At 34.2% G+C, this 24,878-nt stretch overlaps 1 protein-coding gene across 1 annotated transcript in view; it reads left to right on the top strand.

Annotated features, from left to right (window-relative positions):
• Nucleotides 1–1,178: 1,178 nt before the first annotated feature.
• Nucleotides 1,179–24,878, top strand: part of CNTN6 (contactin 6) — a 312,661-nt gene continuing 288,961 nt past the window's right edge. The window contains exons 1-3 of the mRNA XM_036739662.1: nt 1,179–1,191; nt 1,778–1,904; nt 6,786–6,961. Of these exons, the coding sequence (XP_036595557.1) occupies nt 1,179–1,191; nt 1,778–1,904; nt 6,786–6,961 (316 nt within the window). The remainder of the gene's footprint in view (nt 1,192–1,777; nt 1,905–6,785; nt 6,962–24,878) is intronic.

Raw genomic sequence — 24,878 nt, 5'->3', positions numbered from 1 at the left:
AGAAAATGTGGGGTCTTTATTAGTGATTGTAAAGTGGGATAAATTAAGAGAGCAATTAAGCATATTGCTTAGGGCTGATAAAGTTTTAAGGGACATTTCTTGGGGTACATGTGTATGTATGTTTATGCATGTAATGCAGAAGCTTTCATTGAGCAAGGACTTGGATGGGGACCGCAGAATGTGCTTACTATAAATTATTTTTCCTTTTTGAGTTTTAATCTATAATCAGTTAAATCTTCATAAAGGAGCCCTGGAATCATCATTGATTCTTCTCTGAAGATAACAGTTTAACATACTCCTTTGCCAATAAAATAATAAGTATAATCAGGAACAATTATGGAAACCAAGCACTAAATATTACCCTGCTTTTGTATAAAGTAATATATCACATTTTCATTTACAAATCTGTGCACAATTCTGGTTAGCACATATTGAGGGGAATTTTAGTGAGGTTGTGAGGTCCTTGAGAACAAAAATGTTTCCTTGTCAAGTTTATATCTTTGAGGGTAACTACCAATGCCTTATATATAATGGGAATCCTATAAATATTTATGTAATGAATAAGAGAGTAAATAAAGTAATGGACTGATGAGTGTGTTGTTGATAGGTTTGTTGTGAAGCTCAAATGACTAATAAAACGTAAAGCACTTTCAAACTTAAAAGAGACATATAAATGCCAGCTTAGTAATAGTAACAGTAGCAGCAGCAGCAGCAGTAGTAGCAGTACTAGTAGTAGTGGTAGTGGTAGTGGTAGTGGTAGTAGCAGCAGCAGCAGCAGCAGCAGCAGCAGCAGTAGTAGTAGTAGATATCATTGCCATTGATTATCAATGGGCTAATAAATAAAGTTTTAATTGGTAACAACTGGTGATTGCTGAGGTATAAAACCTGACTCAGAATTTCAGGGTCCAGTGAGAGCTGGCTCCAACACAGCGATCCCACCTAGGCTGCCTTTCTTGGCCTTTAGTTGGCAAGGAAGAGGACTCAACTACAAAGAGACCCGAGTCTTGCTAAGCCTTCCAGTCCAATCAAACCTGGGAACAATTCTCTTGTCTTTTAGGGAAAGAAATAACCTAACAGATTGATATCTGTTAACACATTGAAGAGCCTGGGAAATATTTTTTTCTGCTATACCATATAAGAGAAAAGAAAAGAAATAAGGTCTCTTCTGAATCAACAGAATGATGCTAAGAAGTAATGTTCAACCTGATGTTATGGTGTGGGGCCACCAGAATGTATTCACTAAATTCTAGAATACTGAAATGAACATCCCTCTCTGAGGTTGAAAAAGGAAATAAAAGGACAGAAAAGAAAAAAAAGATCATTGCTAAAACAATTGCTATAGACTGAAAAAGGAAATGGACTTTAAGTGGTAGTTGGAACTTTTTTCATGTGTAGTAGAGTCTCAGAGGGTTATACAGGGAAGAAAGGATATCTGGGATTAATATCAGGAATAAAATTTTACAAGAGTCCTCCATGACACATTCCTTAGCATCACTGTCAGAACATTGGTTCTTGAAATATGATAGAATCTAACAGGAATAAAATTCATCTCACAATGGAGGTGTGATGACACTCACACTTTCATTTTGGTTAATTTATGGATATAATTAAATGTAGACTTTCATCTTGGGAAAATATATTAACATATTATACTACACACATGTGTGTTACTTATATAGATACTAGACTGAACAGTCTTTTAGTGGCAATCAAAAGTAAAAGGTTATTTTCTTCACATGTGACGTATTTCATTGGCTTTATTTTTTCATTTTTACAGACAATGGTATTCTTGAGGGACCTAATTTCACCCAAGAGCCACAGGACATGATATATTCTTTGAACGTTGAGAATTCTGAAGTGATATTGAATTGTGCAGCCAATGGCTATCCAGTACCAGATTACAGGTGAAGTTCAAGTCTTCTTTATGATGGTCAACGAAAGCTTTTCTGCCTAAACTTGATCATCTAAGAGGGACCCCGTGTAAAGCTTCGTACCTTGTTATTCATGTTAGAAAAATAAGAGAGAGAGATCTTATTTCATTTGCGTTTTTATCTTAGGAATCATGAAGGAAAGTTTTAGTAATTTTATGTATATTTATTTATAAAGTAGAAATATAACTGTACTGGCAAAAGTTTACTAATCTTTAAATAGCTCACAATATGTCCATGGTCCCAAAACTCTAATACTATTGCATTATAGGGGACTTAAAAATATTTTAGGAAGGAGACCATTTTTATTTTTAACACTACCTAAACATCAATTCATAAATTGAATTATTTCACTTTGAAAGCATAAATATTTTGATATACTGATAAGAATTAGTGGTAGATTTATGGAAGAACTGTTTCTACCTTTTGAAGGTAGAGCATCTCTTGATTCTCATTGATTTAGATGCTTAGGTAGCCATAAGTAACACCAACTGAATTCTTTGTTTGCTGAAATGTTTTTTGTTTGTGAATTTGCTTGAGATTTGGTATAATGCATAAAGACCAGGCCTATAAACAAACTCTAATTATGAAGCCAGGTGGATAAAGGTCATGATAGGACAGAATCAGAACATAGCTCCCACACTTTTCCTGTGTTGAGAAACTATTACTTCAAAGTGTGTGAAGAATTATTAGAACCTTGCATTTAAAAATATTTATCTTAGTTTCCTCACTAGAAATATACTAATATATGAACGTGATGATGTTTTTGAAGAAAAATTTGTACATTACTTTTTTGTCTATAAAGAAATGTTTGGCTTGAAAAAAAGCCAGGATTTTTGATAATGGGGGAGAATGTCATCACTTTTTAAATCCCTGTCCATCTGGAATGGAAGTCAAAATTCTTCTATGTCTTAATTTCCAAATCAAACTAACCTCTATGGCACCATCATTAAAATTACGCTAAGAAATACTAATATCCCCAAATGAGAAAAATGATCCTATTTATTGAAACCTAAAATAGCATTTCAGCAACAAAACCAACAACAACAAAAAGGAAAAGAGCTTTCAGATGATGCATCTTAGCACTCACATGTAAGGATTCATCCAAATTATTTCTCAGTTTTAGCCTATCATAATATAACCTATTCTAACTTTATTTTTGTATTAGATTCAGCTATAATGGTTTTTGGTTTAATGTTTTTTTATGGTAAGGAAAAAAGACTTTAAAAGATAATGATATGCAGGTTTTTAAAAGATAATTCTACTGAAGGAATTATGTAACAAGGCTCTCCTTGTCTCTTAAGAATAAATCGTAGAAGAATGCTGAAATACATGGCATAGTACAGGAAAGGAAATCATAAATTGCCTGAATTTTTTCCAATAAGAATATGTAAATCAACAGTTTGAAAATTTTCCCTTTAATCAAGGTTATAAGATTTGAGGGAGAAATACCAAATGAGAGTATATAAGGGTGATAAGATAAATAATAACAATGATGATGAAAAATGACTGTTGCATAGCATTTTAAGGTTTTCAAAATATTTCCCATATATTATTTGATGCTCACAACAATCCATTTCACAGATTAGAAAAACTGACTGAAAGAGTTGGAGTGAACTTGCACAAGCTCATACATCTTTTAGGTGTCTGAAGCAAAATATCACTCATTTCTTTCTGACTCCCAAGTACAACACTCTATTCAGAATGTCACGTGGCTTCAGATAGAGAGACAGCTTCTTTTCTTTATTGGAAAAATGAAGGCTCCTTTTGTGAAAATACTGAATGTGTTTTGATGTTCTGAGTCTCATTTGATTATTTCTGTTAATACACCTTGAGAATGTGTTCACAGAAATTTAGTTCAGCCACAGGTGTAATACCACTGGAAGGCATCACCCTCATGAAGGACATAGCATTTATTCCTTTTGGAGTTCTCTATTTTTATCTCTGTAAAAAGGGATAATGGAAGGTAGACTAGAAGATGTCCTCAGTGCTTTCTAACTCTGGTATTCTTTGGTTCTTCAATTTGGCAAAACTAGACATCATCTTTTTTTTTTTCTTAAGTATCTTCAAAAGACTAAAAATTAGATTTGCTCTTTGATTTTTACTTCGTATGCATGACTTCTCTCTACTTTTCATTGCCTCATTAGAGAAAATGATTTCACCATGGACTAATTCCAATTCTGCTAATCAGTGATGTCTAAAAAGAAAACTTCATAAAATTATAGTTTCAGAGTTGGTAAGAATGTTGGTCTTAAGAAGATGAGATCATAAACCCAGGTCTGGAAAGAACACTAATGGACATTTTTTTCTACTCCCCATATTTAACAAATGAGGAAACTAAGACTCAGAGTAAAGATGTGATTTATTCAAAGTCACACGAGTATTAGGGTGAATGGGATGCCAGATGCTTTGATTCTAGAGCTTTTACCTATGCAGACTCATATAGTAGCGAATAGTGGAACCAAGTTCAGAACCTAAGTCCACTGATTCTAAAATAGTTCTCATTCCACCATACTTCATTTCCTTTTCTGGCACCCAGAAAGAGAACAGAGAATTATCTTTAAACAGCATGTCCCAAATATATGTGATTGACTACCTGGTTAATGCAGTGAACCATGTGCCAAAAGGTTTTCATCGTAAACCTTTAGGACACAGAAAGATTAATACAGCTTCATTCCAAATGATTTAAAATAATTCTTTAAGGCCAATGTTCTAATATCTAAAATAGAAAAATGCTCTACGGCATGCAGTGCTATCATTAAATACTTGTCTGACATCCACCTGAATCCATGAATACTTTTTAATTTCTCCATTGATTGAAATATACTCATTAGGCCAAAGTTCCCAACATGCTAGAAATTGAACCCTGATCTTTCTGCACATTATAATAATCATTGTACCACAATGATTAAAATAGTTATGGAGATACTCTGAAGCATTCACTGGCTGTTGCTAAGCCAACAACTTTGAATTTGGGTTGAAAAACAATTATAAAGCTTAATTAGGGACATGTAATGATGACAGCCATTATTTCAGTGATTGATTCCAAGTTAAAGGGAACTTTCAAACTGAATGCTAGCTTATACTATGCTATTAACATTGAAGGGAGCTTCAAAGTCCTCTGAAAGTGTGGCATATTTGTAAATTATGAAGGGTCATTTACAAGTGGGATAGGGAGCCTTTTGACTTCTTAAGATTGCCTTAAAGAGATGACTTCTTTCTAATTACTCTGTATGCTGGAAAAAAATTGAAGCTTATTTTTTAAAATGGACTATACTGATCCTTTTTTATTCAAAATTAGAAGAAAATCCAGGCAAACAAAATATCCTTTAAAAAAATCTACTGCCTTTTGCTTCACTTTCATAAAGTGGAGCTAAGGTGTCTAAGAATCAGCTGCATTATTTAAAGCAACAAAACCTGTCCAAAGCCTTTGCCTGATTTGATTTTTGATCAATCATTTCTCATCTTTAAGATGGGACAGCTTTATCTAATTCTATATTTCTTATCTACCCTTGTTCTGCATTTGTCAGAATCCATACATGCTGAGCTTCTCCCAAGACTTAGGGAATAAATCTGCAGTGACTTTTTTCTCTGACAAGTAGTCACCACCACACTTTTTTTTTTAAAACTCCCATTATTGGGGAGAAAATGGGTCACATTTATACATAAAACATTATTTTAAAGGCTACATACATAGTCATGTAAATAGTAGTATGAATGTTTTTTAAATGATTAGTTGTCATAATCCTAGCTTATAAAAATATTCAATTCTTTTTTTAACCTCTCAATATTTTGTAAATACATACATTAAAAGTATTGAGAATATTTTATAGAGTAAAAATATATTATAACCAGAATAAAGTGTGTATTATTTGTGGATGGTATGTGTTAGGAAGGGTGGAGGACAGAAATCCAACTGCCTTGGGGGGCAGCTAGGTGGCTCAGTGAGTAGAGCACCGGCCCTGGAGTCAGGAGGACCTGAGTTCAAATGCAGCCACAGACGCTTGACACATGTACTAGCTGTGTGACCTTGAGCAAGTCACTTAACCCCAATTGACCTGCCAAAAATCAAAAAAAATAAAAGAAATCCAACTGCCTCAAAAATGATATCGTTAAACTTCTGAAACTAATTATTGCTCTTTTAAAAATAAATAAGGCTACACATGGTGTTTCATTTAACTAATTCATGTGTTAAGGAAGTTTCAACATGACTATTAGGTAAGCAAGAGACCTTTTATTGCCTAAAATAAAGCCTTTCATACTGTATTTGTTTTGTCTCAAGTATAATTTTAGTTTGACATTTCTAAGTACCTTTGAAATATTACCATCGTGATTAATTTCCTAAGTAACAGACTAACAGAGACAAATTGTATTCCAAAATAGCCAGCTTATTATTGTTTTGTTATCACCCTTCAAGCTAGTATTAGAAAAAATCTTTGCCTACTTTTTTCTTGCCATTTGCAATGTACTCTTTCTGGATTTCTATCACTAAATCATTTTTGACATTCAATTTTGTTGTATCAGTTGAGGGTGTTCAGGTATGGTATAAGTTATTTCAAAAGTCACTGTAAGGATTGTATCCTTAGCATTTCCCCCTCAGTATTGAACTCCCCCTCCTCCATGTGAACAGTCGTGATTCCTCGTGTAAATTCACTAAAATGGATTAAAGAGTTCAAGTAACAAAGTCTCTTATATCACTAACCTCCTAGTAACGGCTGATTTCCCTCAATCCCTGGTATAGTTGTATCATATTTAATCACATGTTTATTGTTGTGAGAAGTAAAACTATGCACTGACAAAAAATAATGATCAAACTCATAAATTGTAAGTGTAATTTGATTTTTTTTCCTCTCAAAGGTGGAAGCAAAATGGCACAGATATTGATTTTACCGTGAGTTATCACTACAGGTTGGTCGGAGGCAGCTTGGCCATCAGTAATCCCCACAAAGCTCAGGCCATCGGCACATACCAGTGCTTAGCCACCAATCCATTGGGAACCATTGTCAGCCGCAAGGCACAGCTCCAGTTTGCATGTGAGTTATGAAAAAAGATACTTATTCTGGGTTTCTAAAAGTAACTTATCTTCTGACATATCCCTAAAAGCTTACCTCAATTGTGCAAATACTTAGTTATATCTTATTCCAGTAATGTCATATACCAGGCTAACTTTTAAATATATTGATTGCATTAATTAGACAGCTCTGCTTTATTGGTAATAAGGCAACTTTGGTCAACCTTTCTGAACTTTCTCTTTAAGAATATTTTTAAAATATCTTTCTTTGAGTATTAATACAAAGACATATTTCTGTATTAAACATAGATCTATGGGCCTCCGAAAACATGAAAGAGTTAAGGACAAGGTTTCTGTATTGGAAAGATAATCACATGTGCAATAACTATATATAGGTGGAAATAAATTGGTTGAATAAAGGCAGCCTTTACATTTATTGTAATGATGTCCAGCGGCATCTGATAAATGTCACCCAACTAATTACCTCTGTGACATTTTGATACATGAGCAGATGTATAATAAACAGACTACCTCTTATGTACCCTTGGTGTATCTTTTTAATGTCATGGTAGATGTGGGAAAACACTAGCTTGAATATAATTTTGCTTTTGGTTCGAACCAAAAAGACTTTTGTATCCCCCTTCTGTATATCTTGTTCATCTTTTTAAGGGGTGATTATATCACATTGTATCAGAATGCTACAAGGAATATTTCAGCAAGACAGCTTTCTTTCATTCAGTCTCTCTCTCTCTCTCTCTCTCTCTCTCTCTCTCTGTCTCTCTCTCTCCCCATACACACGCACCCCTCTTTTTTGGGGGGGTTGGAGTTAATGTCTGGTTTCTCCAAAGTATTTGCTTTCTGTGACTATGAGAATGCAATTGTTGTCAGTCGTTATTAATAAAACATGCATCTAAGACAACCTTGTGGAAGTATTTCAGACACCAGTAAATGTATTAATTATTAAACATGCTCTGGATTTCGTAGCTAGTTTTATATTATAAAGGTTATCCAAAAGAGTCAGTAAAGATCAGATGGACCATAGCTTTCTACAGGCTTGGTGGGGACATTTTGAGTGGGTTTACTCCTGATTTAATAAGATCAAGAGATTTAGCTGTTCTTTCCATGGATTTTTTTTAAATCACTACTACAGTTGCTAGGTGACCTATACAAATAGGTGTATAAGCTATTTTAAGGACTAAGAAAATCAACTTGATTTTCTGCCTTTCAGCTAAAATGATCACTTGGAAAAACAACAGGGACCCAAATGTTGATCAGAATAATTCATGAAAATTAGTTATTTTTCAGAGATATTAAAGTATATTTCCAGAGTTACACTGCTTATTATTTACATAATTTCCTTTGAAATCCAGCTTGGGAAGGGGTGATCTTTATATATGATGATGATTCAATAGATGGAATTGTTTAATATCATACATCATTGACATTAACAGTACTCCCATTTAGGTCAGTGATGGCCCAACTGACCTCAGTGATGATCTGTGGCTAAATTTATTTAGAATTGGACATACTGTGCTTTGAAAAGAAAACTAAACCTTGAAGCATTGGAACTGAGTTCAAATTCTAGCTCTTTTAATCAATACATATTTAAATTTAGGCAATCATTTCACATTGACATTTCTTGAGCTCATTTCCCTCATTCACTTAGGGGAGATTGTATCAGAGCTAAGGCACAGCTCTATGATATTATGCTATTTATCCATGAATTTACACTTTCACATATGTATGTTTATATACTTATGTACATATGTGTGTAAATATAAATATATACATATATGTATATATGCATGTACACACGTATACTATATTATATATGCACACATATGTGTATATTTTATTTTTATAAATTTAAGTAGATTTTTTAAATTAAAAAAAATTACATCAATTACATGCCTCCCCTCAAATCTTTACCAGCACTCCCAGAGAACCAAATCTGGTAACAAAAGATTTTTTTTTTCCTTAGAAAAAGAAAAGAAATAGTGATCAGTCAATTAATTAAAATGTCTTATATTATATGTAGTGATGCACATCCACTGAAACCCCACTTCTGAAAGGAGAGGAGACTTTTTCATGTATCTTCTTTGGGCCAAAATTCATCATTATAATTTTTTTTTAAATTTAAATATTTTGATCCTGTCTTTTATTCTGTTTACACTATCAAAATCATTATGTCTGTTGTTTTCCTGGCTGTTTCCTTTATGTTATATTAGTTAATACATGTCTTTCAATACTTCTTTATATTAATGATGATAGTCTTTGCTTACAGCATTGTTAATATTCTATCTCATTTATGTATGGTAATTTGCATAGCTATTTTCGAATCAGTGGACATTGGCTTTATTTCCATTTCTTGGCTACTACAAAATAAAATGTGCTAATGTAAATATTTTGTTCCATATGGAACACTGGATCTTGCCATTTATTACCTTGGTGTATATACCCAGAAATGAAATCTCAGTGCAGAAGAGTAGACATTGTAATTCTTATTTACATATTTGGAAATTTTATTCTAGAATGATTGCAACAATTAACAGATCCATCAATAATGCATTATTAGTGTACATATCTTTCTACAACCCCGCCATCTTTTTTTTTAATCTTTCACAATTTGTTGCATGCGAGGTAGAACATCAGGGTGGCCACCTGTGTTGATAATTGTACTAGTCAAGAAGGATGATCTTATTAATCCCTCTTCATAAAAGACCCTATAGGCTCCACCTCCTTCATGTATTCCAAATTGTTTTTGCCAACTGAATATATCTCCTAGGCATTCATCTTCCTTCCTATTTTTAATATGAATGCTTTTAGTAAAAATGTATTATTTCCAAGGTGAATAATAAAAGTTTATTAGCACACTCTTAGTATGAACTATAATAAGTACATATATTGTTATATACTATAAAGGTAGGGATCATCAGTCCCAGAATCTTCTCTTTACAGAGGAGGACCTGGAAATCAGAAAGATTAAATGAATTGCCCAAATTCACAAAGCTATTAAGTGGAAGACATTGGATTTGAAATCATGTCCTCTGACTCCCAATCCTGTGATCTTCTAGCTCTATCATATTACCTTTTGGAGTTCAAACAATCTTCTATAATCTAGAATCTGGAGTAAACAGTTCATGTTAAAATATATATAGAGGACTGAAAATCAATAGAAGTCAACAATATGAAATGGCATTCACAAGAAATAATGGTACTCTAAGTTTCGTTAAGAGAAACACTGACCAGAATGAATGTAGGTGAAAGGCCTGTTACTTGTTTTTCTTGGTCAGACCACGTCTGGAGTATTGCACTCATTTGACAATGTCACATATCATGAAATCCATTGACAAATAGGAAAATGGCAAGAAACTGGTGTTAGGATGTCAAAGACTATTTGAGAATATGCTGTAAATGAGGTTCAGTTAAAGGAATTAGGGCAATTTTTGTTTTACTTTGCCTTAAAAAAGACATGACTTTTTGAGATATATCACTTGGATGATTGGAGGATTATCATGAGGATGATGGATTAGGTTTTTTCATATGTGGTACTACAATATAGAATAGAAGAAGCAACAAAGATTAGAATATTCAAGAAGCTATTTTGTTTTACTCAATGAAATCAATAACTTCTTAATAATTAAAAGAAAGTAGAATGAATTCCACGGGTAAGGAATGGGTCTCTCTTTCCTAGAGATCTTTAAGAGGAAAATAAATGACCCTTTCCTGGGGATGTGTTAGAAGCAAGTTATTCTTCAAGAATAAGTTGATCTGTATGATTTTAAGGTCTCTTGAAATCCTGGGATTTCAATATAAAAGAGCTTAAGAAATGTAGATAGAGGATCATTGAATAATTTTTAAAAATAATTCTCCAAACCAGAAAACTTGGACCCTAGGGTTACTTTGAAAATAGAACATCTAAATGCTTTGACTGAGAACTTCTATTTTCTCACATTTAGAAGTTTTCCAAATGTATATATTTCTCAAATCCCAAACAAGTCTTTATCACAGGACTTTCCTCCTTCATCCTTGGCTCCACCTCTTTTTCCTACTAAACTGAGAATTTGTTGGCAGGGTTTCAAAATGTAATATCTCCCGATAAATCAATTCAATGGAATAATATAGAACATTTTATCATACAATGAGAGCTGGAAGGAACCTTAGAGGTCATTAAGACCAGTCTCTTAATTTTTCAGTTGAAGTAATGGATGTTTCCCAAAGTTAGTTAAGTTTCTTAGGGTTTGGTTCCACAACTAGTAAAAACTATGGGGTGGTATTTCAACTTAGGTACATAATAAGAAAACAGGACTCATTAGAAAAGACCCTGATGTTGGGAAAGATTGAAGACAAAAGGAGACAGTGGAGGATGAGATGGATAGATAGTGTCATTGAAGCATTGAACATGAGCTTAGACAGATTTTAGGAGAAAATGGAGGATAGAACAACCTGGGATGCTATGGTCCATGGGGTAACAAAGAGTCAGACACAACCCAACGATTGAAAAACAACAAAACTTCCTGACTATGAGCCAAGTGTTTTGTCCACTATCCAAATATGCCCCTCAGAGAGATTGGGGGAAAAACATGAATTAAAATCACAGCTCTGCAAGTAACTATTTTTTTTTGTCATTAGGCAAACCTATCGAGTGTGCTGGCAAATATAGGGGGAAAATGCATGCAGGACACTCATTTTAGTTTAATCTGAAATATTAATATGTTATTCATTACTTTCTTCATCCTAGACCACCAATAAAAATAGGCTATTCTTTGATTTATAGTTTGCCCATTCACAATGAAGAATCAGACTCCTGAGAGCCAATTGCTTGATCTGGCTCAAGCACCGGTTCCTTCACCTCAGCTTAATAATCTATGTAATTAGTGGCTTGGGCAGAAGACATATCAATTTTTTTCCAGCTCTAAATACATAACCCTCTGAATAATATATAGCTTTAAAAATTATAAGTTCAGAGATGCAAGAGAATTTAGAGGTCACCGAGACCAAAAACAACATTCACTTTTATAGGACTTTGAGTTTCATTTTTTTCTCCCTCCCCTCCTCTCTACCCAAGATACCATGTCATCTGATATAGGCCATACATGTACAATCATATTAAACATATTTCCACATTAGTCATGTTGTGAAAGAAGAATCAGAACAAAAGGAAAAGAATCACCAGAAAGAAAAGAGCAACAACAGAAAGAAAATAGTATGCTTTTATCTGCATTTAGACTCCCTAGTGCTTTCTCTGGATGAAGATAGCATATTCCATCTTGAGCTTTTTGAAGTTGTCTTACATCATTGTATTGCTGAGAAGAGCTAAGACTATCAGAGTTGGTCATTGCACAGTGCTGTGCAATATTCTCCTGATTCTGCTCACTCCACTCAGCGTCAATTCATGTAAACCATTACAGGTTTTTCTGAAATACACCTGCTCATCATTTTTTATAGAACATAGTATTCCATTATATTCACATACCAGAACTTGTTCAGCCATTCTCCAATTGATAGGCATCCCCTCAGTTTCTGTGCTTTGCCACCACAAAAAGAGCTGCTATAAATGTTTTTGGATATGTGGGTCATTTTCCATTTTTTATGATCTCTTTGGTATACAAATTTGATAGTAGTATTTCTGGTTCAAAGGTTATGCACAGTTTTACAGACCTTTGGCATAGTTCCAAATTGCTTTTCAGAATGGTTGGATTAGTTCACAACTCCAAGAGTGCATTAGTGTTCCCCCTTTCCCACGTCTTTTCCAACATTTATCATTTTCTTTTTTGTCATATTAGCCAATCTGATAGGTGTGATGTGGTACCTCAGAGTTGTTTTAATTTGCATTTCTCGAATCAATGGTGATTTAGAATTTTTTTCATATGCCTATAGATAATTTCTTAATCTGAAAACTGCCTGTTCATATGCTTTGGCCATTTATCAATTGGGGAATGACTCAGTCTTATAAATTTGACTCAGTTCTCTATATAGTTTAGAAATGAGGCTTTTATCAGACACACTACCTGTAAAAATTGTTTCCCAGCTTTCTACTTCCCTTCTAATCTTGGTTGCATTGGCTTTGCTTGCACAATTTTTTTTAATTTAATGTAATTACAATTATCCATATTTTATTTCATACCGTTTTATGTCTCTTGTTTGGTCATAAATTCTTCCCCTTTTCATATATTTAACAGGTAAAGTATTCCTTGCTCTCTTAATTTGCTTATGGTGTAACCCTTTATGTCTAAATCATGCACCCATTTTGACCTTATCTTGGTATATGGTGTAAGATGCTGGCCTATGTCTAGTTTCTGCCATACTATTTTCTAGTTTTCCTGGAAGTTTTTATTAGATAGTGAGTTCTTTTATCAGAAGGTGGAGTCTTTGGGTTTATCCAACAAGTAGATTACTATAGTCATTTTCTACTGTGTCTTGTGTATCTAACTTATTCTACTGATCCACCATTCTATTTCTTATCCAGTACAAATAGTTTTGATGATTGCTGCTTTATATTAAAGTTTTAGAGATGGTATGACTAGGCTACCTTCCCTTGCATTTTTCTTCATTGATTCCCTTGCTATTCTGGACATTTTGTTCTTCCAGATAAAATTTTTTATTATTTTCCAGCTCTAAAAATGATTTTTGGGTAGTTTCATTGGTATGGTACTTAATAAGTAAATTAATTTAGGTAGAAGTGCCATTTTTATTATAGTAGCTCTGCCTACCCATGAGCAACTGATATTTTTTCCAATTATTTAGATCTGACTTTATTTGTGTCTACCAGTGTTTTGTAATCGTGTTTATATAGTTCTTGGGTTTGTCTTTGCAGATAGACTCCTATTTTATATTGTCTACAGTTATTTTAAGGGAAATTTCTCTTTCTATCTCTTGCTGTTGGGTTTTATTAGTAATATATGGACATGCCAATGATTTTTGTGAATTTATTCTATATCCTGCAATTTTGCTGAAGTTGTTAATTATGTCAAATAGTTTTTGTTTTAGTTGATTCTCTAGGATGCTCTAAGTATACCCTCATATCATTTGCAAAGAGTGCCTCATTACCTATTCTAATTTCTTCTATTTATTTTTCTTTTATCGTTGAGGCTAACATTTTTAGTACAATATTGAATAAAAGTACTACTAATGGACATCCTTGTTTCACCCCTAATCTTATTGGGAAAGATTCTAGCTTATCCTTATTATGTATGATGCTTGCTGGTGGGTTTAGATAGATGCTACTTATCATTTTAAGGAAGATACCTTTCATTCCTATGCTCTCTAATATTTTTAACTGGAATAGGTGCTGTATTTTTTCAAAAGCTTTTTTTGCATCTATTGAGAGAATAATATGATTTCTGTTAATTTTGTCAATGATATGGTCAATTATGGTGACAGTTTTCCTAATATTGAACCAGCCCTGCATTCCTGGTATAAATCCTACCTGCTCATAGTGTGTTGTCCTCATCGTAAGTCTCTGTAATCTCTTGCCTAATACTTTATTTAACATTTTTGCTTCAATATTCATTAGGGAAATTGGTCTATAATCTTCTTTCTTTGTTTTTGCTCTCCCCAGTTTAGGTATCAGCACCATATTTGTATAATAAAAAGGATTTGTTTTGGCTGTTTCTTTTCCTATTTTTTCCAGATAGTTTATGTAGCACTAGAATTAATTGGTCTTTAAATATTTGGTAGAATTCACTTGTAAATCCATCTGGCCCTGGAGAATTTTTTCTTAGGGAATTCATTGATAGCTTATTCAATTTCTTTCTCTGAAATGGGATTATAGTATGCTATTTCTTTTTAATCTGGGCAACTTACATTTTTGTAAATATTCATCTATTTCACTTAGATTGTCAGATTTATTGGGAATACACTTAGTCAAAATATCTATGAATTATTGTTTTAATTTCCTCTTCGTTAGTGGTGAATTCACCTTTTATTCATTTTTGATACTGGTAATATGGTTTAATTCTTTTTTTCTTTTTAATCAAATTAACCAAAGATTTATCCATTTTATTGTTTTTTTTCATAAAACTAGCTCTTTGTTTTATTTTTTCATAAAATTTTAATTTTATTAATCTCTCCTTTGAGTTTAAGAATTTCTAATTTGATATTTGATTGAGGATTTTTAACTTGTTCTTCTTCCAGACTTTTTAGTTGTTTGACCAACTCATAGATCTCCTCTTTCTCTGTTTTATTCATGTAAGCATTTAGAGATATAAAATTTCCCCTAACAACTGCTTTGGCTGTATCCTGTAAGTTTTGGTATGTTATCTCATTATTGTCATTCTCTTGGATGAAGTTATTGTTTCTATGATTTGTTGTTTGACCCACTCATTCTTTAGGATTAGACTATTTAATTTCCAATTAATGTTTAATCTATCTTTCCATGGCCCTTTATCACATGTAATTTTCTTTTTTGCATTATGATCCGAGAAGGATGCATTTAATATTTTTGCCTTTCTGCATTGTATTGGGAGGTTTTTAATGCCCTAATAAATGGTCTTTTTTGTGTATGTACCAAGTATCACTGAGAAAAAGGTATATTCCTTTTTATTCCCATTCAGTTTTCTACAGAGGTATACCATATTTAACCTTTCTAAAATTCTGTGCAACTACTTTCTTTTTCTTTTATTTTGTGCTTAGATTTATCTAGTTCTAAGAGGGGGAGGTTGTGGTCCCTGATTAATATAGTTTTGCTGTCTATTTTTTCCTGTAACTCAACTTCTCTAAGAATTGGGATGCTATACCAATTGGTGCGTACATGTTTAGTGTTGATATTATTTCATTATCTATGGTACTTTCTAGTAAGAAGTGGTTTCCTTTCTTATCTCTTTTAATTAGATCTAATTTTTGTTTTTGCTCTGTCTGAGCTGCTGTTTTTATTTAAGCTGAAGCATAATATATTCTGCTCCAGCCTTTTACCTTTACTCTGTGTGTATCTCTCTGTTTCAGATGTTTTCCTTGTAAACAATATATTGAAGGATTGTGGTTTTTTTTTATTTTTTGGCAGGGCAATTGGGGTTAAGTGACTTGCCCAAGGTCACACAGCTAGTACATGTGTCAAGTGTCTGAGGTCTATATTTGAACTCAGGTCCTCTTGACTCCAAGGCCAGTGCTCTACTCACTGTGCCACCTAGCTGCCCTGCGGATTATGGTTTTTAAACTACTCAGCTGTCCACTTCCTTTTTATGGGAGAGTTCATCTCATTCACATTCATAGTTATGATTACTAACTCTGTCTTTTGCTCCATCCTATTTCTCCCCTGTTAATATGTTTCTCTTGCCTTTCCCCATTTCCCTTCTCACTAGTGTTTTGCTTTTTGCCACTGCCTCCCTCAATCTGCCCTCCCTTTTATCAGCACACCTTACTTTTGTTTTTCCTTTCTCTTAATACTTTTTCCCCCCCTTCTTCCCTGCCTTCTATCCACCTCCTTCCTTTTTCTTTCCCCTTCCTCCTCCTACTTTCCAATAGGGTAAGATTGATTTCTATACCCAATTGAGTGTGTATGATATTACCTTTGAGCAAAATCTTTTGAGAGTAAGGTTCAAACAGTGTTTGCATTTCCCTCCCTTATTTCTCTCTACTGTAATAGGTCTTTGGACCTCTTCCGGTGATGTAATTTACCCTATTCTGCCTTCCCCTTTCTTTTTCTCCAGTAAAATCCTTTTCTTACCTCTTAATTAATTAATTTTATCATCATATCATTCAACTTATTCCCACACCTGTCTAAGAATGCCCCTTTTAAATATCATAATAAAGGCACAGTTCTCAAGAGTTACAAGTATCATATTCTTATGTAGGGATGCAAACAGTTTAATCTTATTAAATAACATTTTTTTAATTTCATGTTTGTCTTTCTATGCTTCCCTTGAGTCTTGTATTTGAAGACTGAATTTTCTGTTCAGCTCTGTTTTCTTTGTTTGTTTGGTTGTTAGGGGATGAAATTGGGAGGGGGACAGCAACCCACTGTTATGCCACCATCTTGTTCCTGGAAGTCCCATCAAGTACTTTTTTTTCTCCCACACCACCCTAGACTGCTCCTCTATTCCATGTAATACTTATATCAACAGTGGTGCCAATACCTTCTTAACTAGGAGTGTATCAAAAAGTCATATGAAGCAGCATTTCTTAAAACTGTGGGTAGGGTTGCCAATTTGCCAGTTTCTAAAGCACTGAAGGAGTCATGAGTGGAAAAAGTTGAGAAATACCTGAATTATAAATACATTTTTAGAGATACTCATCCCACTCTAAAATAGTGGGAAAGTGTACTCCCCCCCAACAAGATATTAACATGTATGTACTCAGTAGAGTATAATGAGTTAAAAAAATAATAATTCATCCAATTTTTGGTGAAAACACTAAAAACCCTCAATTGTCAGTAGATCAAATAATCTGTATTGTAATTTATGTCAACATTTTTTCTAGTAATGCAGATCATATCCCTTCCTTACCTAATCAGCATGGCAACAACAATAATATTTTAATTATTTTTAGATAATGTTTTACAATTCTCCAAAACAAATGAACAAAACTTCCAACTTTCTTCAATATGTTTAGAATATTTATATTAACCTCATTCTGGGGAGTGCTCAATGTTGGCTGGAGATAAAGAAAGGCTGGTTTTCATTGAAAATCCTTATTGAAGAGGTATGATATATATTTAAAATTCTTTTCCTTGCCCAACACTCTGGTACCCAGCTTGACAAGTGGACCATATTGAGAGTTTCTGGCTTCAGTAGAATATCAAAGACACCAATTATATTCAAAGTAAAACTGCATTTTTCCATCCAAGTGCACAACTCTCCCCAAAATATTTAGATGTTTGTGTGTATGTATGTATCTGGGGCTCTTAACTATACACACACATGTATATGTATATATGTGTGTATGTGTATATATATATATATATGTGTGTGTATGTATGTATATTTATATACATAAAATATAAATACACATATATATGTGTGCATACACACATATAAACACAAACAGGTCTGTGGTTAAGAATGCCTGATCTATGTAATATGAATTATTTGAATAATTAAAATAATTTGGATAGTGGGTTTTTCTCCATTTTTTCTTCATTGTCAAAATGTGGCAATGTGTAAACACTAGCTAAGTTTTGTTTTAGACCTATTTATAGCCATTTGAGTGGGTGTGAATCCTGCCTGGCTGAAAACTTACTACAGCTTGGCCCATGTTAGAAAATTTTGTCACTATTAAATTACTTTCCTAAATTATATGTGAAGTCAAAACTCCCCCCTTCCCCTTGCCAAATGAGCAGGTGTCTAACCACTTGGGACTCCTGATATTGTAGCATTCTTGTGGGAGAATACTAGTGTGACTTTTAGAATTACTTGTAGCTACTTTGCATTTCTTTTCTCTCTCAAAGACCTTGGTGGTAAATGTTCAGTTGTAGACTTTTTCCTTTCATATATATGTTAATGAATTACTTTGCACTTCTGATAGAGAGAGTTTTGCATCTGTCATTGCTATTTAAAATGTCATCTTCCTGAAAATGTGGACTGGCACTCTGAATGACACCAGTGATTTTAGATGTTGCCTCCTCTTCATCAAGCCCCAAACCCTCATACTCTAGTCCATGTCTATAAAATGGCAAATAAGGTCATGAGACAACAAATTAATAAATGTGCAAAGATATTGGTCTTGATTTCTACAATAACAACCAATTGGCTATAAAATGGGAGCAATCCCACCACCACCCTTCCCAAATGCCTCCAAGGAAGTTTAATCAGAGCCTCCCTTCTCGGTTCTGGTCCAAGCTGTAGGAGCTTTGAAGCCTGTTTCTGTCTAGGTAAGACTTATTGCCAAGGGGCCTACAAAAAGAAATAAGAGAAGGGTCACCTAATTGGCTACTAAGCTGGAGTAACTGATGACTCAGTGTAGATAGAAAAAGTGCCAGCCTGGCCCTCTCCCTTTTGTCATCTTAAGGGAAGGGGGAAAAAGAGAGGAAGGAAAAGGAGGAGGAAGGGAGATGGTAGAGGAAGAAGAGGAAGTTTCTTTATCATGAGATCCCTATATGGGTCGATTCCCAGGCCCAGGTGGAAAGAGAGAAGGGGGAATAAAAAAAATCTCAGATTTTGATGGATGAATTGAGGCCATGTAATCCAACTTTTAGCTGAATCAGAATGTCTTCTATAGTATCCACAACAAATGATCATCTGGCATCCAATTTTTAAGATCTTGCGTAAAAACAAACTCATTATTTCTGGAGACAGCTCATTCCATTTTGGGGTAGCTATAATTACTGTGAAGGTTTTTGTTTGTTTTTATCCTTACACTAAGCCTAGATTTTTTTTTGCATCTTTTATTCTGTTGTCTGGAGCTAAGTGAAATTAATGTTCAAATGAAAGGTTTTATTTTTTTTTCCTATTGTCATTTCTTCATCAGGTTAAACAATTCTAGCTACCACATCTGATTGCAAATGGTGGAGTCTCTTGTCCCTTCATTCCCTACCTGCTCTTCTCTGAGTATTTTCTAGCTTGTCAATGTCCTTCCTAAAATATGATAGAACTGAACAGGGCAGTGGGGCCATTTTATCTTTAATCCTGAGCACTATACCTATCCTAAAGCAGCCTAAGACCTCATTAGCTATTTTGGCTGCAATACCCTACTGCTGGCTCATAGTGAGCTTCCACTCCACTGAGTCCTAAAACTTTTTTTTTCATATGAAATGCATTCTAGGCATGTGCTTCCATCCTATAATGTTATAGTTGACTTTCTACTTACCAAAACTACAAAGGATAAATCCTGAGAGATAATGTGACAGAATCAGATGAAAATCAGTCAGTGAAGATGAAATCTTGACAAGCTATAATTATGAGTCACAAACTAACAAGTTGCAATTTTAGAGATAAATATAAAGAACCATTATACTTTTATTTTTAAAGTGTTTTCATGTAAATTTGATTTAGAATTTCAATATCCTATATCTCAATATTAGTCCACTACAATCAGCAAGTATTTACTAAACATTATAATGTGCCAGACTCTATGATGAGTGCTGAATATATATGCCAAAAAAACCCACCCTGCCCCAATGCTAAAGGGGAAAACAATATATAAAAGAAGCTGGAATGGTGGAGTGACCACTTGGCACAGGGACATAATGGGGAAATCCAGAGGAATGAAGGATATTGTGAAATGAAGAGATAGTTGGCTTAGGTACCTTTCAGGGAATGGGGACAGGGAGTTATTAATTTATTTATGCTATTATAAATGGACTAATGATAGCACTGTTTTCCAGAGTTATTTTGAGGAGCAAATGAGATAATATTTGTCAAGGGCTTTGTAGAAATTAAAATTCACAAAATGTCATAATAATAATATTATTAATAGTTATTATTAACATAAAACATGACTTAACAATGTGATAGTGATAAAAGAAATCCTAAGGTGAAATATTGTGGACATTTTAAAGCATATTTCACATAACAAAAGAAATATTAATTCCACTTAATTCACCAATGATCAAACTTCATTTAGAATAATATATTTGATTCTGGATGCTATATTTGATGAAGGGTCTGGTGCGTGTCCAAATAGTGTACAAAGTTTGCCAATAATAGTGGCGAATGGAGCCTAAAAATTAATGCATGAATGTAATTTGGAGAGACTGAAAATATTTAGGCTGAATTATAAAGCAAAAAATAAGTGGTCTTTTAATATTTCAAAGTCAGGCTATTGAAAGAGGGTTTTTTTTTTAAATTTGTGGGCACTAAAGAACAGAGCTGAGGAAAATGTATGTATAATGCTATCAGTAAAGGGAATTTCTGCTCATTTAAAAGATTATTTTCCTAATAAAGAGAACCATCCACAGACTAAATGACTCACTTATGATAGAGTGTGATGTACAGTAGAATTTTCTGCTAGGAATCCAGTTGATGGCATTCTTTTCCATTGTTTGGGGATGTGGACTGGATGAATTATAAGGTAGGAAGCTACTTAAAATTCTATAATGCCATGAAAAAATGACCGTGTTAAAGAATTCTATGAAATCTGGTTAACTTTTATCTGTAACACAATTGTTTTTCAGTTGAACTGAAAGTTTTGAGAATCAGCATGAGTTCTGTCTTTTGATTCATCTTGTGACCTTTCAGCAAAAGCCACATCACTTGGTATTTTTCTCTTTGCAAAACACTGCTGATATTATTAAATTCCTAACAAACAGGAAATATGTTAAATAGTTATTTAGGATTAATCTGGAAAATTCTAGCTCTGCAATTTAAAAGTTCCAGGTAAATAGAGTATAGTAATAGCACAATTATTAACATTTCTTAGATTTATATAGAAATGCCAAGAAGGAAAACTATAAAAGCCAACATTTACATAGCACGCTAAAACTTGCAAAGTGTTTAAAAATATTATCTCATTTGATCCTCACAACAATCTTGGGGATTAGGGGCTATTATTATTGTCATTTTACAAATCAGAAAACCAAGGCAGACAGAGAGAAATAAGTAACTTTTCCAGCATCATACAGAAAGTATTGTTTAAACAAGATTTGATCCCAAATCTTATTGACTTCAGGTTCAACACTTTATTCACTGAACAATTTAGATACCTTAAATTTCAGCTATCAAGATGTTCTATGCCTCACTTTTCCACTTGAAATGTGGTTAAAATAAACCTTGTACAATTTGCCGTATAAAAATTTTGTGAGGGGCAGAGCTAAGATAGCAGAGTAGAAGCAGGGTCCTGATTGCCCTTTCCCCCCCAAAACCATCCAAATACCTGTAAAAATTGACTCTAAACAAATTCTAGAACAGCAGAAGCCACAAAATAACAGAGTGAAGGAGATTTCCAGCTCAAGATAATCTGGAAGGCAAACAGGAAGAGGTTATTGCACCACATTTGGTGCAGAGCACAGCCCAGCCTGGGCCACCACACAGACAGGACTAGAGCAGGCCTCAGGGCACTGAATCACTTGCAGCTGTAGGTGTTTCCAGACTTCTCAACCCACAAACACCAAAGATAGCTTCAAAGGTAAGTGGGAAAGCTGTCTCACCTGAGTGAGAGGGAGCATGGTCTGGCCCCAGCCCTAGGGTGGCAGTAGCCACTGCCTCAGCAGCAGCTGCTTCTGGAGCTGTGAGCCTGCAGACTATAGGATAATGTATTAGCTGATCTGGGTCTCAGTCCGAAGTGGTGTTCCTGAGATAAGGAGGAGTGTTGGCATGCCAGAGCTGATGGAAGCTGTGGAGAGGGAACCCTCCTCGCAGTTCCAGGGAAGAAAAGAGTGCTTGTGGTTGCTTAGGGACAAGAGTGTAGGCCAGGAGAGGAGTCAACACCTCTCTTTTGATTTTACCACTTTGGAGGAACTGAGAATTTACAGGTCCCTAGAGATATCTCTGAAAATGTCTGCATAAAACTCCTGAAACTTAGCGCTGTACACCCTCCACTTAACAAAGAGCTCAAAAGTCAAATGATTGACTGGGAAAATGAGCAAACAGGGGAAAAAGAATTAGACTGTAGAAGGTTACTTTCTTGGCGAGAAGATGTTTTCTTAACACTTACTGACTAGCAAGATCAAAGCTTGCAGCTAGTGGAAGACAACAAGGTCAAGGCTCCTATATCAAAAGCCTCCAAGAAAAATATGAAATGGTTTCAGGCCATGGCAGAGCTCAAAAAGGATATTGAAAATCAAGTAAGAGAAGTGGAGGAAAAATTGGGAAGAGAAATGACAGTGATGTAAGAAAATCATGAAAAACGAGTCAACAGCTTGCTAAAAGAGAACCAAAAAATGCTGAAGAAAGTAACACCTTAAAATATAGACTAACCAAAATGGCAAAAGAGGTCCAAAAAGCCAACAAATAAAATAATCCTTGAAGAATTGGCCAAATGGAAAAGGAGGTCCAAAAGCTCACTGAAGAAAATAATTCCTTAAAAATTAGAATGCAGCAAATGGAAGCTAATGACTTTATGAGAACTCAAGAAATTATACAACAAAACAAAAGAATGTGAAAAATAGAAGACAAGGTGAAATGTATCCTTGGAAAAACCACTGACCTGGAAAATAAATCCAGGAGAGATAATTTAAAACTTATTGGACTACCTGAAAACTGTGATAAAAAGAAGAGCCTTGACATCATGTTTCAAGAAATTATCAAGGAAAACTGGACTGATATTCTAGAACCAGAGGGTAAAATAGAAATGGAAAGAATCCACAAATCACCTCTTGAAAGAGATCCCAAAAGGAAAACTCCTAGGAATATTGTAGCCAAATTCCAGAGTTCTCAGGTCAAGGAGAAATTATTGCAAGTGGCCAGAAAGAAACAATTCAAGTATTGTGGAAACACAATCAGGATAACACAAGATTTAGCAGCTTCAACCCTAAGGAGTTGAGGCCTTAGAATATGATATTCTAAAGGTCAAAGGAGATAGGATTAAAACAAAGAATCACCTATCCTGCAAAACTGAGTATAATATTTCAGAAGTAAAAATGGAATTCCAGTGAAATAGAGGACTTCCAAACATTCTTGTTGAAAAGACCAGAACTGAATAAAAAATTTGACTTTCAGATACAACAATCAAGAGGAACATGAAAAGGAAGCAATAACATACAGACTCAAATTGGGTATGGAAATCTATCTTACAGGAAAAGGGTGGGGCGGGGGGGAGGGAAGGGGATAAGAAAGGTGAGATAATAAAGGGACAGCAGATTGGGGGAAGGGGAAATCAAAGGAAGCTCTTTTGTGGAGGGACAAGTCAAAGGAGAGAAGAATAAATGCAGGGTGGGACATGATAGAGAGTTATATATTTAGTCTTTTACAACATGACTGTTAGGGAAGTTTTTTGCATGACTATGCATGTATAGCCTCTATCAAATTGCTTGCTTTATTAATGAGGGTGGGTGGGGAGGGAGGAAGGGAGAGAATGTGTAACTCAAAGCTTAAAAATGAATGCTAAAAATTGGTTTTACATGCAACTGGGAAATAAGATATACAGGCAATGGGGTATAGAAATCTATCTTGCCCTACAGGAAAATAGAAGAGAAAGGGATAAGAAAAGGTAGTGGGGGGGCGGTAATAGAAGGGCAGGTAGACTGGAGGAAGGGGTAATCAAAATACATGCTGTCCTGGCTCAGGGGAGGAGAGAGATGTAGAGAAAATTTAGAATTCAGAAACTAGTGGAAGCAAATGTTGAAAACTGAAAATAAATAAATTTATATAAAAATGTCGTGAGGATAGATTAGAGAGCATAATAATGTTGATCATAATAATGATTATGATAATCTTCTCAAAGTCCACTGCATCATGCAGCAAAGTAGGGAAATGCCAGACATGGTGATGTAAAGCATATACTCCATGTGTCCTAAGACAACTGTAACAGTTTTCTCATTGGACAAGTATATCGAAATGCTGCCCCATTGGGATTTGCTAATAACATGAATTGTTTTTGGGTTAGAGTAATGAAAGCACTTCAATTTTCTACCAACTTGAGTGATCATTACAAAATCTTTGACTCAGTCCTCTTGTCTTCATCATATACTATGAGTCTATAAAATTGTTCCATGCAAAGCGAGACATTTAGAGTATTATTGTATGTTCACAAGGGAATATGTTCTCTACATAAGGGGATGATCACACAGATTTCTTAATTAAAGAAATCAATCAGAGATATAAGCATTTGTTCACTGACAATAATTGTTTAAAAAAAACTTTCAAATTGTCCTTTTCTTTAAAAAAAAAAAAACCTCTCTATTTTTTATGTTATTCTGTATTTTTAAAAACATCTATCCCACATTTCATTTGGAATCGGCCACAATTTGCCATAACAGATTATGATTATGGATTTTGGATTTATCAATCAATTGATATTATACAATGTAGCAAATAAATTGTGCAATATACTTTTGCAGGCATCAAAAAACTTAGCATCCATCTAGAAAGATGAAATTGGATAGCTAAGAACACATACCAGAAGCTTGC

This window comes from Trichosurus vulpecula, chromosome 9 (genome assembly GCF_011100635.1).
Source record: "Trichosurus vulpecula isolate mTriVul1 chromosome 9, mTriVul1.pri, whole genome shotgun sequence".
Taxonomy (NCBI): domain Eukaryota; kingdom Metazoa; phylum Chordata; class Mammalia; order Diprotodontia; family Phalangeridae; genus Trichosurus; species Trichosurus vulpecula.
Note: the sequence above shows the minus strand (reverse complement) of the source record. Positions and strands in the feature narration are given on the sequence as shown.